General features: G+C 36.9%; 1 protein-coding gene across 2 annotated transcripts in view; it reads right to left on the reverse strand.

The window, feature by feature from the left end:
* The window catches only part of LOC113048353 (high mobility group protein HMGI-C-like), a 33,132-nt gene extending 19,412 nt beyond the window's left edge, over window positions 1-13,720 (reverse strand). Inside the window, exons 1-3 of one of the 2 annotated variants that reach the window (XM_026210129.1) lie at window positions 13,121-13,720; window positions 10,945-11,031; window positions 5,027-5,077 (exon numbers count right to left, since the gene is read on the reverse strand). In XM_026210129.1, the coding sequence (XP_026065914.1) occupies window positions 5,027-5,077; window positions 10,945-11,031; window positions 13,121-13,237 (255 nt within the window). In that variant the 5' untranslated portion in view covers window positions 13,238-13,720. The remainder of the gene's footprint in view (window positions 1-5,026; window positions 5,078-10,944; window positions 11,032-13,120) is intronic. The other variant, XM_026210128.1, reaches the window with a different exon arrangement.
* Window positions 13,721-20,446: the final 6,726 nt, after the last annotated feature.

The following is a 20,446-nucleotide window of genomic DNA, read 5'->3' on the forward strand; positions in this document are numbered from 1 at the left end:
TGACATCCCTCGTGGTGTTTAAGACGCCACAGGAAGTAAATCTATTGTCTAAGCTGACATTCCCACTTCTTGCCCTGGTAACACACAAGCAGGGCTGTTGTCTAAAGTGAGCACCAACACTTGCGCAGTGCAGATCTAGAGAGAGTGCAAGAACTTCTCCCTTCTCTTCATGTACTCTGTTGCAGAGGAACAAAACGCGTAAAAACGCTGGACACCGGCCAGTTGGCAGTATGAAAGGGGACTGCAGTGCACAACTGAATAATGTTAGCCATCTGAGGACAGAGATAGTCCGTTCCAACACACCCCCACCTCCACAACACAGTGCGGCTTGTCCGCTCGTCACAGGGGACCCGCTCCATCTCCGCACCTGTGCAGGAGGAGCACCCGGAAAAGGAAGAGGGGGGCAATAAATCAGTCTTTTTGCTGCTGAAGCAAATCTAGCAGATAAAATTACAACTGGCGCAGGAGAACCGCAGAATTCTCCCTATAGAAGGACTTCCTGTTGGCCGGATTTATAAATAACAAAAGGACTTGAGCGGAAATGAGTAATGAAATGTTTGAATGCAATTCTGCGCCCAAAAAAACACCTGACATATGGTCATAATTTTAACGCATAAGTAGGTTGAGTGATATATATGGAAAATTCTGGATTTATTAAGAAACTATGCAAGGTTGTAAATATTAATATCATTTCGTCATTTAGTTTTGTAAATACTGCATCATTATATATATTGTTTATTGTATACTTTTTCAGCAATATGTATACAATTATTTTGTTTCATTTCAAACATATATCAATCTGTGTCATTTTAATTTCTGTTGGGTGCTTCTGTAATTTTTAGTTATTTTGTCACCAATATTATATCATATAATTGTGATTTTATTGGAAAAAAAATATTTATTTATTGTTTTTAACTAAAAGGTTTTGGTTATTGTTCTTACATTAAATTGTTTTAATTACACTTTGACATTTTAACTCAAACACTGACATTCATCCAATTAAAAAAAAGGCAAATACATAATCAAAATGCTGAAAAATCATTATTTTCCATCTATACTGCCCAGGTCTGACCATAACCTCCAAACAAAAAGACATATAAAATTGAAATACTCCTTGTGGACACAATCTAACAGCTGAAGACTGATTGCTGAAAACAACCAATTCCTTTTGGATAGATGTTCCTGTTAGCAAATTAAACAACTCGAGGTCTTTATCAGAACAACTTTAACACTTATCACTCTGGAGGAGCACAGTTTTTTGCAGCTGTGCCACCTGCGAAATGTTATTTTAGAATCCCAACCCTTTCTACATCCTCTGACTGTTTGAATTCCTTTCTGAAAGCATGATGCTCAATGCATCCATCTCATACTAAATCTGACGAATGCCCTAGACAGATAGACAGTCCTAAATGTCTTCAGTGGAATAAATCATTTTCTCTTCTTATTGCCAGAGCCACCTTCCATTATTAACCATTTAGGGGGGTGAGATACTTAGCTGGGTGAGGGGGCCAAAGGAAAACATTCCAGCCGCCCCTTGTAGCCGAAAAGGATATGCTATAATTAGTTCCAGGAGGGCGAGCAGTAGCTGAATGAGGAAAACTGACTTGTTTATCCAGAAGAGGAATAGCAAAGTTCTTGTCAAGTCCATTCTCAAGATGTGGAGACAGCCGTCCAGCCTCTCAGCCATGTCAATTCATCGGTGACATGCTAAACACATCATAACCCACACATAATGACCCATGCCAGAGGACGGAGGGCTGCAGACGAGCATGTTTTATATTGCCCATTCATAAAAAAGGAAACAGGAAGACAAAAAATGTTGGTTTTCTGCCTCAAATTGCATTGGCTGAACTCAAAAAAGCCTTGTCACACAGCTGGAGGTGCAGGCTCATTCTTTTTTCAGACACCCTAACTTTCCAATCGTTTGCTATCTTTCTCTACTTTCCATCTCTGACTCATTATCATTCATACACTTGGCCGCAAGTTCATCTTGGACTTATTCACAGGATGTCATACCACTATGCCCACTCCTCATTCAGGATGTTTGTAGTATGACCACAGACCGATGAATATAACTCAGGATTCACACCAGCTTGTAACGGCAACATGTGTCTTTGTGCAACAGAAAAAATTGCATTCATATTAAGATTTCTTTAGCATTTTTTATTTTTACTTTTTACAAAAAAATGTATATAAAAATATGAAGGAAATATAAAAGGAAATTATAAATACATTTTAAAAATTTAAAAATAAAAATAAAAACCATTAAAGTTGATGCCTTTCTCAAAAGAAATGGTTGAAAGAGCTGATGTATTTGGTAAAATGTATTTGTTGACTAGCTTAAGTGTAGTTAACCTTTGTCCCATAAAGTTTTAGGTTGTTAGCTTCAATCAGGAAGACAAACAGTTTTAAAAATCTCAGAAAACTCTGAAAAACTATTAATAAATTCATTATGTGAATCTTTTAAATTAGGAAAAATAAACCGTTTTCTTTGCTATTCCTGTTGTTGTGTGATGAAAATGTATAGAAAGTCTACACAGCACCTATAAATCATATCACTCCACTATGTTTTTGTTGAAGTCTAACTGATATCAATGTGTGGGTGGATCAAGCGTGTGTGTGTGTGTGTGGGAGTGTGTAAATGCATCACGCAGCCATCATGAAAGCACAGCCGAACGCACCTTTGGGCATCAGTACAAAGGAAATAGAGCAATAAATGTAAACTTCATCAGCACAGTCCAAAGAGTTCAGCCGTTCATACTCTCAATCTCACACATTCATTTAAACATGAACGTCTGGATCAAGTTTTGCCCTGCTATGTTGTAAAACTTAGGTATGACGCTTACAATGCAATCTAATGCAAGTAAAACTATATAACAAACATGAGTGTTTCAGAGCTTAAGTGGAGAGATTAGGGTTAAAAAAAAACATTATATATATATATATATATATATATATATATATATATATATATATATATATATATATATATATACATACATATACACATACATACACACACACATGTTTATTTTTGTGAAAAGTGGGGACATCCCATAGGCATAATGGTTTTTATACTGTACAAACTATATATTCTATAGCCCTACACCAACCCTACACCTAACCCTCACAGGAAACTTTGTGCATTTTTACTTTATCAAAAAAACTCATTCTGTATGGTTTATAAAAGTTTGGAAAATGGGGACATGGGTTATATCCTCATAAGTCACCATCTCCTCGTAAAACCGGGGTCATACCCACGCCATTATACAGAGTTTTGTCCTCATATGTCACAAAAACATGCCCGTCCACACACACACAAGCACACACACAAACACACACACTTATCTTGGATGTGCAAAGCATATTTTTAAAATGGACTTTTGTAAGTTACCTTTCTATAATTGTTCTCTGATGATCACGCTTTGGTGCTTTAAAGGAGATTAATTTACCAAAAATGCATTGAACAGTAAGCCATGGTGCTTATATAGGCACCACGAGTTTGCATCCAGTTTGCAACATTTTCTCGTTATCTACAAATCACTAATTCAAATGAAAGTGGCATAAAGTCCAAAACGCACAAAAAAAATATTAGTTAAAAAGACACGCTATTTTGTCTTTGCGTTCTAGAGATGCTCCTGTAAGACTGCACTCATTCTCTGACCCATCTAACCCTTTGCATGTCTATTAAAGTTTCTGTCCTAAAACAGTTTGACGTGGCAAGTAAAAGCTAAACTTTAGAATGTACGCCATAGGGGCTCAGCCGAGACCTGGATGTAAAGGGTGTTTTGGAACAGTTCGGCTCACATGTGACTCAAATCGCATTCCTGTGTGATAGAGTCAAGATGGGTCATGTTTTCCTCCAATACAAATGTACTCGTTTCTGTATTGAACAAATCATTTCAGCCCCCCGTGGTAATAGCAAATCCATGCAACTATATCGAACTGTGTAATGAAATCACACTGAGGATCCAAGGATCTGATAATAAAATAGCCAACTTTAAAGATTTGCACACAGTATATCAAATCTGTGCTGTCACTTTCCTAAAAACGTATAGTGAATTCAGATGTGACACACTTTTCAAGTCAGACTGTGTATGTGTGTGTGTGTGTGTGTCCAGGGGCCCTGGAATGGTTTGCTTTTCCTGTCTCTCTGAGAAAAATCCATAAGGACACAGAGCCGGCATGCCACAAAGGGTTCATTCTCTCCGAATCTCCCCGCATTCTGGTGGCACTTTTAACTGCCTGCAGCTTAACTCTTCCAGCTATCAATCAAATGTGTCAACCTGATAAACACTGAAAACTACAGGTTATCGGAGGAATTACTGAATGAAAACTGAGCGCAGACAACTGATCGATTTCCACCATCTTTTTCACATTGGAAATCAACTGAATAAGAGACAAACAAGTACATAACTGTATGAATGCTGACTTCTAAAAATTACAAGAATATATTTAAAATGTGATTATTATTAATTGAATATATATATATATATTCAATTAATATTTTTCCCAATTGCGCAAATAAAAAAAGGCAAAGGTTTTTATTTTACCCCTAAAGGAATGACTAAATAAAATCATGCTTTTCTCCAATGGCATTGTAAATTATTTTTTTTATGTTTGTGTAATATTATATTTGTCACTAGTTATAAATCCAAGAATATTGTAAATGTGTATATATCAGTGTGTGTGTGTGTGTGTGTGTGTGTGTGTGTTACAATAGTGTTAAATCGGATACTGCATATATATAGGCCAGATCAATATGAAAATAAAAACTGATAATTAAGAACATTATACTAAACTTTTTATGAAAATAATACCTGGATTTTGTATAATATAAATGTTTAATAAATGATATTAGGGGACAGAAAGGAACAATAAATGAATGAAAAATCAAACATTATTCAACACATCATGTTTTTCCAAAGTATTCACAGCATGAAGAAACCCTGAAAAGCACAGGTAAATGCAATCGTTCTGCAAATGGATGTGTCCAGTTCTATATGACTAATGTAAACAAACTCACCCATTTCCTGGGTCTTCCTCGAGGTCTCTTCTCCCCTGTGGTCTCAGCTTTCTGCAAATGCCAACAACCATGAATTAGTGGCCGGTATTTCATCAAGTGCTTTAAACAAGGGTTTTAGGCACACAATTTGTCACATGCAGAGTCGTTTTCATATACAGTCACAAAATGACACGGTTAAATGCTAGGGCTTAATTTCCTCTAATGCTTTTGATGCAGAAAGAGTTTGTAAGGTATATCTGGGCTTCCAACAATGAACTGTCTTTATCGCTCAGGTTCCTGGTCTGTGCAACATAATATTTCACTAGAGGAATTTTATGCCATTCAAGTGTAAATAAGAACACCATTATCAGCAAAACCACCCAGATAAGGGCCATGAAAGACAGTTATTCTATCATAGTGGCTCCAACTTAGGTTCAATTAGGTACTCTAAAAATAAAACACCTTGCACAAAACGAAGTCTTTAACATGTTTTTTAAAACATATCATTTTGTTGCTGAAGATGTTTGAAAGACAATTCTTGCATCAGTGATTGTTAGGGGGCAAGATTTCTGATCTAACGGTTATCTAACTTCACCGTCTGAGCCAGAACTGCAGGGAAGTATATCCTAAGGACATTGCGTGTCATTCAATAATTTTCAAAACGTAACTGAAATTATTTGACAGGTGGAAGCAGGAGAATTTTGCGCTGTGGGTTTAAACAGTGGTGCCTTCGTGCATCGTCTTAAACAATTAACAAGACAAGAGGTGTCTTCATTATTTATAGGATATAAAGTTTTCTTCTGGCTGTGGGCTTTTGTTATGCAGAGCCCTGCAGGAAACCTTACTCAAATCATCAAACATCTATGAATTCAGTGAATGTCCCAGGAAGGGTAGGTGTCAGGGGAATCATGTTTGTCAGCAGAGTATACATCCAACCAAAGAAGATACAAATTATTGGTGGTAGAGTGTGTGTCTTGAACCTATTAACATCATCAGCATGCTAAAGCATTACACACAAATCTGATAGAGTTCAATGTGGTACATTGGAACATGGGAACATTTAAGGTTTAGGTGTATGACGAAGTCAAGACGTGTGGAAAAATAAATGTGTCGCTGACATGAAATATAATTTTTTTAGTATTTAATAAAATTAACTAAAAGTTCATAATTAGTTTGTTTTTGAAAGAGTCATTTATTTGGTTTTGTTCAGTTTTTTCGGTAATTACCACAAAACTAAACTTTATAATGTCAAATAAAATCAAAATGTGAAATGAAATAAATTTAACTTAATAAACTAAAATGAAAGTTAGAAATGTTGCCTTGGAAACAGTGTTAATTTCGTTGACTAAATATTTTCGTCATTATTTTCGTCACGAATATATTTTTGCGGACGAAAACGAAACGAAAACTAAAATAGAAGGCACTGATGGAGACTAAAACTATGACTAAATTGATTGACATTATCGTCAACGAATAAAGGACGAGACGAAAATAGACTGTGACGAAAATCAAATCAGCAGAGGGAGAGATGCGAGGAATGAGCAAAAGGACCGGCAAAATGGAACAGGCGAGACTGCATGAGAGAAGAGAACCAATCCGAGCCTGACTTATTGAGACGTGAAGCGAAGGTTTTCAGTTTTTAAATGAGCTCCCGGGAAGACGGCATTCGAAGAGGTGATGTCTAAAAGAGCGACAGAATGTCCACAGCTCACTTCACGTTTGACAACGAACAAAACAAAACAAAGCGTAAAGCACGCGGAGCGCTCATTCGTGGCAAAAACACAACCAATTTGAAAAGACGTTTACAGACGAGCCACCCGGACATTTTCTCAAATGTAATTTCACAACGATGTTCTTTTGTTTATTGAGATAAGCAAAATTGGAAGACTGCAGTGCGTAGATGTTGTAGCATTAAATATTACGAACTGGAAAGTACTGTAAAACAGCCCCTTCTTCAAGTTAGAAGAGAGCACAATACTAATACGTAATATCATGATAAATACATTTGATTAATACTAATGTTTAGTATATTTTATAATGTTCTACTTGTTGACAATATATAATATAAACACAAATATTTCTATATTAGTCATGTGAAACATGAATGTTCACATCCTATCATTATACATACAAATCTAGCAATATTGTAGTATTTAAAACATACAATATTGCTAGACAAATGAATACCTTATAAAATCTTGTTACTTTTTTTTATCCACCTAGCTGCCAACTTATTAAATATTTACTTTAAATGTATGCACTTATTGTTCAGCTCAGCTGTAAGCTTTAAGGTCCTGGACCTAACTTTATTTTTCTTTTATTGATGGTCAATTGGCAGCTAGTTATTGTTTACATTATCATGACAGTGTTTGTTTCTGCATAAAAGCTTTTGAATCGAAATAAAGACACAGTTGTGTTGAAATAAAGTTGAATTTGTGTTTTATATATTTTGGTTAAGTTTGTTTCCTATACCAGCTGTAAAAAATTGTCTAGTAAATCTGTTATTGATTTTAGTCTTATTTTAGTCGACTAAAATACCAAGCAATTTTAGTCGACTAAAATACCAAGCAATTTTAGTCGACTAAAATAAGACTAAAATTAAAACAAATCAGATGACTAAAACTTGACTAAAACTAAAAAGAATTATAGTCAAAAGACTAAGACTAAAACTAAATTAAAATTTTGTGTCAAAATTAACACTGCTTGGAAACTAATATTACTTGGAATACTAATATTAATAAAAATAAATAAATATATAAAAACTCCATGCAGATATATTAATAATAATAATAATGATAATAAAATAAATAAAAAAAAAAGACAAAAGCACATACAATTACTAATACTTTAAACTAATACTTTAAACTAAAAGTTTAAATTAAAAACATGAAAAAAAAAAAAAAATGAAATCTAATTAAAAATGGTGTAACAGTACATAAATAATACTAAAACAGCACTGGTTTTGTGAACTAGAACAGCGAATCACTGAAAAGATCCGATTCAACAGAATGATTTTGTTCATGAATCCGACAACACTACTCCTCTCAAGAATGTGCGAATCAGCTAGAAGACATTAAAATTTTCAGTAAATTGTCTTACATTTTGGTCATTCCTCACTCAAATTTAGCCAATGGCTTTGGAAGACTTGTAATACAGTCAAATGGGCCACTCTCATTGTAATTTTGAAGATTAACAGACCAACATTTACTTTCATTATATGCTTCAATAGAATCACCTTTTATAGAAATTGTACCTTTAGGGGTGCAACAGCTTGTCATAGGTCAGACAACTTAGTACCTTATTTATTTCTAAAATATTCATAGCAGTACCTTAAGGGTACATATCACTTTAAGGTACTAATACACACCATTCAGAGTAAGGGTGCATTCACATCAGGAAAGTCCACTGGTGCACTTGCTCTGGTCCGGACCAAATACAAAGTTAATTATTATTATAATTTTTTTTTTTTTGGTGCAGCTCGATTTCATACTGCCCTTTTTGCAAGTGAACTTGAAATCGTAAACAAAACCACAGATGTGCTAAGGTCATCCATTCATTGGACAAAAAACAGCACGCATAGAAAAGCAATTGCAGGCTTTCACAAGTGTCAGCTAACGGCGCAATTGCCCATAAACACCTCTTCAGCTGGGTCTCGGTTCGGTTGTTGGGTGTGCACCAGAGTGCGATTGCTGTATTCACACCTGCCAAAAAGATCCGCACCAAAGAGGGAAACAAACCAGAGTTTGATTCAATCAAACCAAACAAGACAAGACTTAAGAGAAGGTTGTCCCTTTAAAGAAACTCCTAAACTAACTGTACTCCTAAAGGTACACTTTTAGCACATTTTTCTATGACAGTGAAGAAAAAGTCAAACGGGCTTGGAAAGAAATGAAGGTAAATGATGAAAGAATTTTCTTTTTTGGGTGAACTATCCCTTTAAACCCCTATTCTTATTATTGGAAGACTTCCACAACAGCTTCTACAGTGCATCCCCGTCTCTTGTGCTGTGTGTAATGTGTTCAGCCCTGTTTGGGTTGGTCTGTTTGCCCTTACTAAGTATTCAGGCATTGTCAAGGCTCACATTACAACTTCTCCAACAAACACAGTTTGTTTTGAATACCCCAAGGACGCTTTACCATTCTGCGTAGGCATGACGAAGAAACATAAACCTGAGCGTCATAGTTCACGCCACAGCCGGTCACTTGGAAAGGACACAGAGGCAGCTACGTACATATTGCCTGTCAGCCTGAGTCCGGCTACCAATTTTTTAATTGAAAATGGGTAAAAATTTGATGTAAAGATTAGATTACGCTGTTTATAATTCTTGCACATTCTCAAAGACACAATCCCTTTAAGCTCGTCTCTCCTCATCTGCATCTTTCTCAATATCTCTGTCTTTCTCTGTCTAATCAGTGTCTCCATACCCTCAAACCTCTGTTGGGGAGCTTGTATTTTTAATAAGGAGATTTAATGGTCTGCAAGCCGACACCCTGATCAATTAATCATGTCTGTGTTTGCGTGTCTCGTGTCTCATCCAGCCAAGTCCTGTGTCTCCGGCAGACACGAGCCTGGGTGCTCACTGTCCTCTTCGACACCAGGACATCCTGCCATGCGTGTGAGACCGGGGACAAGGCCATCTCTCATTAATGGAAAGGGAGGGGCAGTCTCGCATCTCCCAAACCCACTTTTACAAATGGAGGGTATAAAATTAGCCCCCTTGTGCTCCGTTTCAAGTTCCAACAATGTCTAGTCAACGGAAAATATTCGCAGTAGTCATTAGGGATAACGCATTGACTAAAATGATTGTAGCATGTCGGAAACTGTCTGGAGTTGACAGCTAAATGCGTGTTAATCATCATCAAGGTATATCATGGTTTGTTTAGTATGATTTAGCCTGGATTGTTCATATGATACTAGTTCTGTGGGTTCTTTAGTGCAATTAAAAGCTAACAATAGCAGCATCCGTAATGCGTGAAATTGCATTATTTATTGACTGCTACACTTCTTGAACATGTCAGCGAGTTACTAACTCAGCTCTCCTTGTCGGCTCGAAGACGAGAATCACATAGTAATACTTGTAAAAACCAAACGCACTGACAGTTGGAGGGAACTTCCTGCAAACCTCCAGACTAGACCACACAACAAGCGAGGCAGAAATTTAATGACTTCATTACAATCCTCTTGCCAGGACAGCTCGTCTTTAAAGGCATTCCCAATACATAAAAAGAATTGTGCAATTATAAATGCTGACAGTCACATTCAGCTAAACTGATGCATGCATGCAACTAAATCTTATGTGATGTCTGTTCACATGGGTATTAGAAAGGAATGGAAACAGTACATGCTCTATCCTCTCTGTGCAAAGTATACACTTCATGCATGTGTGTGTGAATGCATGATTGTGGTTCTCTCATGTATGCATGGTAATTTGCCTAAGGCGAGACAGAGAGAGAGTATTTATGTGTGTAGAATTCACTGCCACTTTTAGGTGTGTAGGTCAGCAGGATTCCCCTCACCACGTTACTGAAGCTTAGTGTTAATTACTGTGCTGAAACACAGAGCAAAGGACTTCAGGTCATTGCTGTCCGTTCACACAGCCTGTATGATTGAGAGATCAAGGCGGCAGCCCCCAACATTCACACAAGCATACGTACGCCCCAGATGTTGACACACTTCACATGCTTCTAAATGTTCCTGACACGTTCTTGATGAATGATTCATGAAACTGGAAAGAACCCATTCCCCAGTTAACACTGCCAAGGTTCTTATGAAGTTAGATGATAGATCTCATGATAGATAGAATGATAGAACAATAGGTGGAAGGATAAAACAACTGACAGAAGGGTAGACATATAGATATAATAGAACAATATATAAAGGGTGGTAGAACAACAGAACGATAAATAAAACGATAGAACAGAAAGTTGCCTGGTTCTTACCTTCTGCACTGCTTTGGAGGGGCCCTTGTTCTTGCTTCCTTTGGGGCGTCCCCTCGGTCGTTTGGGGACAGGCTCTCCTGTGGGTTCCTGAGGAGGAGAGGAGGTACTTGGGCCATGAGGACAGGAAACAAAGCCATGGGACACTTTCAATCAGCAAATCAAATGACATTTATTTGGAAGAATGCACAAGCACTCTTTCCATACCAATTTCAAGGCTTCAAATTATAAAACAATAAATACATTGCTCATAATAACAGCGAACGTATTTGGACACTTTCTGGTTGTCAAACGTTTGTGGATCATGATCATAGTAAATGTGATGAACTACACCTGTGGTTACTCTGCTATGTGAACGTGAGGTGAACTAACCTCATACATCCACTAAAATTCATACTAGGGCAAACTGCTTTAAAGTAATTGAAAAAGTAGCTTAGGCAAGTGCAGGTGCCATGATCTGCCATCGTATGCAAAGAAATCCATGCATTTGAGGTGTAGCTTGAGTGTCCAGAGGTGTCCAAATACATTTTGAGACCACTGCTGCACTCTCCCCCTTCTAATAAAAGACAGGGTCCTCTTCAACCATACACACATTTACTTACTACCTATTTAAAATTTTGAAATGTCAAATTTTTCACATCCATGCATCATCTTTACCAGCCAAACGATTCAGTATACTGGGTTGCCAGCTCATCCTGATGGCTATTTGCAATTAGACGACGTATTGCAGTGAGTCACTACTGAATTACTTACGATATGTGAATCACATCCTCTGACCACAAACACTCAAAAGTTCAAACAAGAATTTTGAAGGATGTGGTCATGACTAAACAGATAGATGTTCACTGACATTACATTTTAATTACACGCCTGTTGTTATTATAACCACTACTCACATCAACGGGGACATTTAAAACAGACAATATACAATATTCTTCTCATTACCCTTATATACACAACACAACTACTATATTATGTTACAGACACACACACACACACACACACACACTCTGTAGTGCAGACATTAACATTTAAGACATTAAACTAATCTTATCCAGCGATTCACAAAAGTGCTTTCACATCACATAGAGACCGTTGTGATCAACAGATGGCAAGCATATCATTTGGAATGCTATCTACTAGGAAAGAAGTGCTTCCTGTACAAATACAAACAAGTGCTACTCCTACCCAACACACACACAAGCTATGCATTCAGTCTGCAGGAATTCCCCACAAGAGAAATGCAAGCTTCAAATGCAATCACAATCTTAAAACTTCGGTCTAAACAGGCTTAGTGAAAATTCTTGAATACAGTAGAACAGAACACACTTGACTGACTGAACAGAACAGACTTTGCAGTGAGAGCAGTGTCCTTCAGTGTGCCATACTTTAATTCATCAAAACTATTTTAAAGTAATATTTTCATTATCTATATTTATTATACACACATCTTAAAGTAATAAGAATATTTAGACTTAAAAAATAATTTATCATACTGAATGTTCAAATCAAGTAGTCAAGGTAAAAACATTATTAACAGTAAAAAAAAAGTGCTATTATTAACAGTAATAAAAAATGTTCAATTAAAAAAATGAAAATTAAAAAAAAAAATAATAATAATAATAATAATAATAATAATAATAATATATATATATATATATATATATATATATATATATATATATATACATACATACATACATACATACATACACACACACACTTACACACACACACAGTATAATAGTTATGGCCAAGTTATAGTTCTACCAGGATAAACATATACTTTCCATCCTTTACTGTGCACACTTACTAAATCCACAAATATAGAAATACCAGAAATTGGTTTGCTGGTCTAGTTGATTTCCAAGCCTGGCTAAGCTAGTTTTCAGCAGGTTTAGCTGGACGCCAAGTTGGTCAAACTGAAAAATGACCTAATTCCTCTCTAAAAACTGCAACCAGACCTGTCTGAGAGACCAGCAAACTGGCTCAGTCTGGTTTAAGCTGTTTTTTTTTTTTGCAGGAGGGGTGCATGTAAACATGAGCCATAAAGTGCGCGCTAAGAGTAATATGGTTACAGTAAGAATGTTTATTGAGCAACCTGGTAGGTCTAAACACGTCCATTCCCGATTTAGAATATTAAAGGCGGTAGTGGAAGAAATAAGAGTCACACACTGACCTGTTGCGGCTTCCTGGGTCTACCCGGTCCCCTCTTCTTTGGCTCAGGCGGGGCGGGCTCGGGCTCGGGCTGCGATCCTGAAGCTTCGCCGGCGGCTTCCTCACCGCGCGCACTCATCGTGTGTGTGTGTGTGTGTGATCCAAACCGAGTCTCGCGCACCTTCCGCTCCTGCAGCACGAGCTCTCCGCCGGTCAGTCAGTGTCTCACGCTTATCAAAAACAATGCGCACATGAAGGGGATGCAAAATTTAAATTAAAAGCGCGGTATTGTGAGAAGCACGTGCGGCTACTTGGTTGAGAATTTGGCACAGACACACACACACACAGATGGTAAAAAATCTCCTCTGTAGAATTAAGTGGGGGTGGCTTTAGCAATAAAATAAGCCCAGTGATCGATTGCAATTTGAACGAGACATTCGCAGAGGGAAGTGTGACAGACTTTACTGTCAAATCCACGCTACTGCGGATTCAAGAATTTGCGGGGAACGACTTGGTTCTACGCGGATTGGATCAATTTAAAAATTGGGGGCATTTTAAATGCACCCCTGTTGCCCACACGGAATTAAGTCCACAGACTGTGGATGAGGATGAGGTATATACATTTAAAAAAGAAAGAGAGAGAGAGAGGTGGGGGGGTCACTTTTCCCGTGGGTGGATAACACGGGGAGGGAGGGGGCACGAGAGGCGCAAAAGGAGAGAGAGAGAGTGATAGAGATGGAAGTTGGACAACAGCCAGAGAAAACATGAGAAATACTGAGAGGAGAGACCACATTGAGACAAACTCACGTGTCCAGCACCATTCATATCACATATTACTGGCTACGCTCCAGAAAGGTTTAAAGACACAGCAGAGTTCATAGACTGTTTATCTGTTTGTTTATTTCAAGATTTGTAGTCGATTTATAGGCCTATAGGCTAAACTTCGCTTGGATGTGCTGCGATTGTTTTTCTTAACGACTTTGTTTCTCCGCTAAGGATTCTTTCAGTAGGCTATACGTTTTCAAGAATAAATATTTGAGAGAGAAGTTTCGTATTGCATTTACTGGCCTCAGCATTGCCACATGATGAGATCATTCCAGTTTTCAACTTTCAGAGGTTTCATAATTGCAATAGCCCACAATTTATATATATATATATATATATATATTAGTGCTGTCAATCGATTAAAAAAAATTAACTAATTAATCGCACAATTTTTTAAAATTAATCGCGATTAATCGCGATTAATCGCAATTAAAAGACTGAAACTTTTTGGATATGTAAATGTAAAATGTAAATAATTAATGTAAACTCAAAACAAAGAAACTATTTAAATTCAAAATATGATTGTTTATTGGAATTTTTGTTTAACTTGTAACACAGATTTTCTCATGTAAACAACATACCTGTAATAAACCATCAATATCCTCCAAATTAACTGTTGGCTTGAAAGCCATATTTATTACAGAAATAAAAACACAGGCATGTAAGTACCATTTGAATTTCAAAACAATCAATGCCAATAAAAAACAAAAATGATTTCCATGTTGAATTCTAAGTGGACTGCAAAAAAATTCCAAAGTATAGTCATTGCCAGTGCTTTAAGTGGGCCAGTACGCACAGGTACTCAGTACAGCCACTTCCAAATATAGCTCTTGAGCGTACCGCCACCTCTCCGTGCGCCCAGAACGTGCTTTTAGCGCTCATTTGGACATCTGTTTTAATAGAGGTTTTAATCTTTTACCTGCACTGCCGATTTTCAGAGCGCCCTTCACAATGCAAGCTTCCTAATTCATCCCACCCAGAGCATAAACTACATTACCCATTCACCCTTAAGTTATACAAGTGAATAGCGCATGTGTCGCTTTTCCCACTGTTAAGTGTCAACAACTCAACGTGGCCGGAGAAGGTGTGTGAAACTCGTTGTGAGTTATACTAAAGCAAAATCTTGAGTATTTATTGTCTGATAAACATTAAAAACTGTCTGCGGAGGTTGAGTCGTCCTGCAGCCCCCGCTGGCTGCTCATTGGCTGCAGCATCTTTTTTCTAAGTTCTAAAAAAATACCGTAGACGGCAAGGCACAAATTTAGATATTCATTTATCTAATTAATCTATAGCCTATGCACAAAGACAATATGATCTTTTTGTCCCCTTTTTGTTTTAAAGCTTGATGAAGAGAGAGAGCGCAAGTTGCTGCAGCTGCGAGGACAGTGATGCACGCGCACAGGAGTGATTGACAGTTCGCGGCACTGTGTACAAAAAATACTCCGCTACACAATTATTTCGTTATTTTCCTTTAAGCTTATTAACGTTAGCGGTACAGAAAGGTCTGATTTACGCACTGTTACAGTCATTGTTTTTTTTTTTTTAAAACAATGACATTTGAGTTCATGATTTTAATGTTGCTGTTTCTTGTGGCAGACTAAATGAAGAGTAATGTTTCTTGTGGCAGACTGAAGAGTAATCCGGCAGAGTTTTATACTGAAACTTTCCGTCTAAAAGTCCTTCCTTGGTCTTATCCATATTTCTTTGCACGTTGAACACACATAGGCCACAACTGGAAATAAAAAAACTGCAACCGCGTTAATTGCGTTATTTTTTTTTAACGCGTTAAATATTTCAAATTAATCGAATGCGTTAACGCGCTAATTTTGACAGCACTAATATATATATATATATATATATATATATATATATATATATATATATATATATATATATATATATATATATATATAATTTATGCATTTAGCAGATGCTTTTATCCAAAGCAACTTACAATGCATTCAGGCTAACCTTATTTTACCTAACGTGTTTCCTGGGAATAGAACCCACAACCGTTTGCGCTGATAACTTAATGCTCTAACACTGAGTATATATATATATATATATATATATATATATATATAAAACCAGTCGTCACTGGTTTGAAGTTTTGCGTGCCTCGGAACACAAAATAGTTGTTGATTAATTTAAAGTCTGGCATGCATGCCAAACACAATTTTGCGGTTTGTATCCTAATGATGCATGTGGAGGAAAATGCTTTTTGATGATAATAAAGTTTTTAAAACCATGGTTAATTTACTTATCTAAATGCGTTTGGATTCATTAACCAAAAATAAGTCATTGGTTTGGCATCGGACAACACTGTTCGTGCTGCATGGTTTTGTTAATTTTCAAAAAAATAAATAAATAGACTACTGTTCTTGTGAATCATTCTTTGGGAACAGGACTACACTGCTGCCGCTGCATGATTTTGATCCACAAAAGAGAACCACTTGCCTACATAACTGGACGTTTACACTAAAAATACACAGTTCACGTCACGCCTCACATGCATAACTTAGTAACTTAGCTTGGATGTCTATGAGCTCGTACTATGCGATTTTACGCACTCATCAAAAGTGTGTGTTGTAAGCGAAAGGGAAGCAGTTGTTTTTTGTCCCTCAAGACCGCGAGCACAAGCAGATCGACCTCCAACAGCCGCATGTCTTTGAAGTCTTCCGCCCATCGACGTGTAGTGAGATCAATTACACAAGAACAACAGTGACAAAGAATACACTGCTTTACGTGGAGGGCCTTTCCCACGATCTGACCAAGCCTACTGGACAAACGGGGGAGGAATGGCAAAGTCCTCCCAACCCTCTCCAAATGAACACAATTGAGTCAGAGATGGGCTTTATAACAGAGAGCTGGAGGATCTTGAACTCTAAGAACTGCACAAAGGACAACAAAGATGGAAGAAGGACAGAAAGAAAATTAAAAAGTGCATCACCAAATACTTAAAATGCATGTTTTATGGGTCACTGACTGATGCAATTTTTTACGATCATTATTAAGGTTACTCCATGATAATTTTTTTAAGTTGAGGAAGTGTAACTCTACAGATTACAGAAAATTATGAACAATTAATGAATGATGCCATGTTTTACATTAATGCACTTTTATAGGTTTTATATATATATATATATATATATATATATATATATATATATATATATATATATATATATATATATATATCTGAATCTGCGTAATAGGCCAACATCAGGTTATTTTTACTGCACTTTTATTTTATTCCTTATGCATGCTCTTCATCTTTTTTCGGACACCATGCATGTTTGTAGAACCAGCTTCAGAGGGAGTGCTTTTCTTGTGAAAGAGACTGGTTAATTTGTAGTTGGTATTCAGTTCATTCATAAAAAACAGCTCTCAGACCCCCAAAGAAGGTGGAGAAGAGGAATTTAAGACCACTCCCCCACAGACAGAGCGGCGTCAGGACCGCCAGCGAATGAAACGAATACGATCAATAGCCCCAGCCACAAATTATTGCCCAAAGTACTACCAAGATCGATTATGTCCAACTTTAAACTTTTGTCAGAACATGGAGACGTCTGACTTGAATGTATACATATTGTGCAAAATGCACTTGCAATCTCCCCTTTTACAAAATTCAAGAATGGTTAAAAGCATTCCAATGCTAAAGAATTCATGAACATTATATATTATGTGTGTGTGTTTTATATATATATAAACACTGTAATACATGGTTTATATACAAATACACACACACACACACATATTTAAAAAAAAAGGTTTTATATTGTTTATAATTAGTAATTTATTTTAAAGATGCAATACATTTCCACCATTAAAACTAATAATTGTGGTGTTAAATCACAAGAATGCAGGCCAAATCTGCAAAAAACGTGAAGGAAACAAAGTGCTCACGGTGTAAAAAGCAGGAGCATGTGCATTTCAAAAGACATTCTTTGGGCTGGACACAGATTTCCTTTTTTTCTGTCTCTCTTGGACAGAGGAGGGGAGCACCCTGGGCAAATTGTGGGAGAACTCGTCCACCGCGGCACACTAAAAAGATTTGAGACCAACCACAGCCCCTTTGCCACCCGATGTCAATTTTAACTGTTTCACCCCCAAGACAGCCTCAAAGTGGCCCCCACATATGTGATACATTTATGAAAACTGGCTGCCAGGGGCCTACAGCCACACATCAGACACAAACTGTTAAAGCATTTTCCTCTTCACTTCAGTCTCAAAGCTGCATAAGTAGCGGTAAGAGAAAAAAATGAAACCCAAAATGATCAAATGCTCATGGGGCAGCTTATCAGATCTTGTGAAGAAGTCTCTGGCAATGAGATGAGCGAGATTTACTGTTTGTTATAAACGGATCTCAGACGTTTTCTTCACATGGTACATGGCTAGTCACATTTTCCTTTTGAAAAAAGTACTTAAATATGTCAAAATTCATTAAATACAGTTTTACTAATGGCTAAAAGCAGAATCAAATTAGCCAAAATATTTGATAATATTTAATAACATTATATACTATTAATATTTACTGTGTATGAGATAAAGTATATATTAATAACATAATATAACAATATAAGAAACATATTATACATTCTCTCTCTCTCTCTCTCTATATATATATATATATAAGAACTATGAATACACACACCGTATAAAAGGCCAACATGGCAGCCTAACTGGTCAATTAGGATTGGACTATCTAGGGTCAGTCTCCCTGTCGAGGGGTTAAAGTTGATGTTGGGCCATAAAGACAAATGATCAACCTGAGCTGCCTCTCTCATCTCCTCCCTTCTGAAGTGACATAGGCGTCTGTCCAGCTCCCAGGCCACCTGGGAGAGACAGAGAGGCAATGTGTGTGTGCAGGTTCACACAAACTCCCACCTCACTGAACCTGAGTCCCCTGTGAATAGCAGGGTCCACTGGTCTATTCATAGTCTCCAGGCTCTCAGATTCCTAATGTAGTCAGATGGAAAGGAAAGGGTGGCCTGTCTATATGGAAATGGACCTCTGTGAACTCACGCTCTAGTTTGGGAAGCAGGTACAATGTGGCGTCACAGGTCAACAGAAGGTGCTGATCCAGGAGAACACTTGTGAGTCACTACTGTCAATAGGCTACATCTAGTTTACTGTGGGAATCACATGTAGCACTTGAAATGGTGGCTCAGTAGAGATGCCCTGGTTAGAACAGTATGAATAGTTGTCTTAAACTGCATGCTTTTCACAAGAAACATGTAAAAACCAAAGTTTACCTAAATGGGATTGTTCACTCACAAAAATATTAACGTTTTCAAAATTAATTTATTCTAATTCCTTGTAATCAGCACAAATTTTGTTGTCACTGTAAGTAATTTTATTTTTTTATCCACCTATTTAGTTCAGTTGCTTCCTTAAAGTTTTAAGTATAGCCAACTTGGTTGTACAAACTGTCCTAAAAATCAAGTTGAATTTGCTCAACCTATTTGATGAATGTAAAAAACATAAGTTACCATGGCTTGCTGATCATATCATTTTTTACAGTGTGAAAACAATAAAATTTATCAATACAGTGTATGACATTAAAAGAAATTGGATTCATTGATGATAAATAAAACTGGTTATTGTGTATTTAAACACACATTCAGTTTATTAGTACGCTGTATATCATAGTACTCTGAACTTGAGGATCAGATGAGTCAGTTTTATAAATGAGTCATTTGGATTGGTTTTGTGAACTGAATCAAGTTGCTTCATTAAAATATTTCAACACGATGTGTTCCTCAATCAGATACTGAATTCATATGAATGTGATATGAACCACCGTACACTCTTAAAACGAAAGGTTCCAAATGATTTGACGCTACAGAAAACAAAAAATCTATATATTTTGGGTTCCCAAATGAACTTTTCAGTTAACCGTTCTCAAAATAATATTTTTTTTTTCTTAGTGTGAAAAATATTCAACCTTTTTCTATTATGAAGTATCTACTGTGCAATGTTGCACACCATGTTATAGATGATGGAACCTTAAATGCGATTAATAACTTTTATTTTTTAGGTGTGTATGGCTCCAGAACATGTCAAATATAGCCCGCAATTTTTGCCAGTGTGAGCTTGAGTTCTGTGTGAACTATTCCTTTAACAAATGACTTGATATATTACCAGTTCAGGCAACAGGTGGAATCAGCCATAACGCACTCCCACTGTTCCCGGGACCCCGAGGGCCTGACTCAGACCACCTCTATTTACATGAGAAGTTGTGTTTGTGCACAAACATAGCATACAATAGACTGACCTGCAAACAAAGAGCCACTCCAGCAGGTGAAAGAACCTCAGGTAAAGCTGATCTGTCATCAGCTAGACATCAGGCCATTAGTTCATCTTATCTACTGATAACTAGTATCTGCTACGCCTGTTAACATAACCAAAGTCATGCACAAATAAACCTAGCAAACATTCGAATCACGTTAGCAATCCAGAAATAGACCTTGTGAGCCCATTCAAAACAAATAAGATGGTACATATTGGAAACTCTTAAATT

Source organism: Carassius auratus, chromosome 29 (genome assembly GCF_003368295.1).
Source record: "Carassius auratus strain Wakin chromosome 29, ASM336829v1, whole genome shotgun sequence".
NCBI lineage: Eukaryota > Metazoa > Chordata > Actinopteri > Cypriniformes > Cyprinidae > Carassius > Carassius auratus.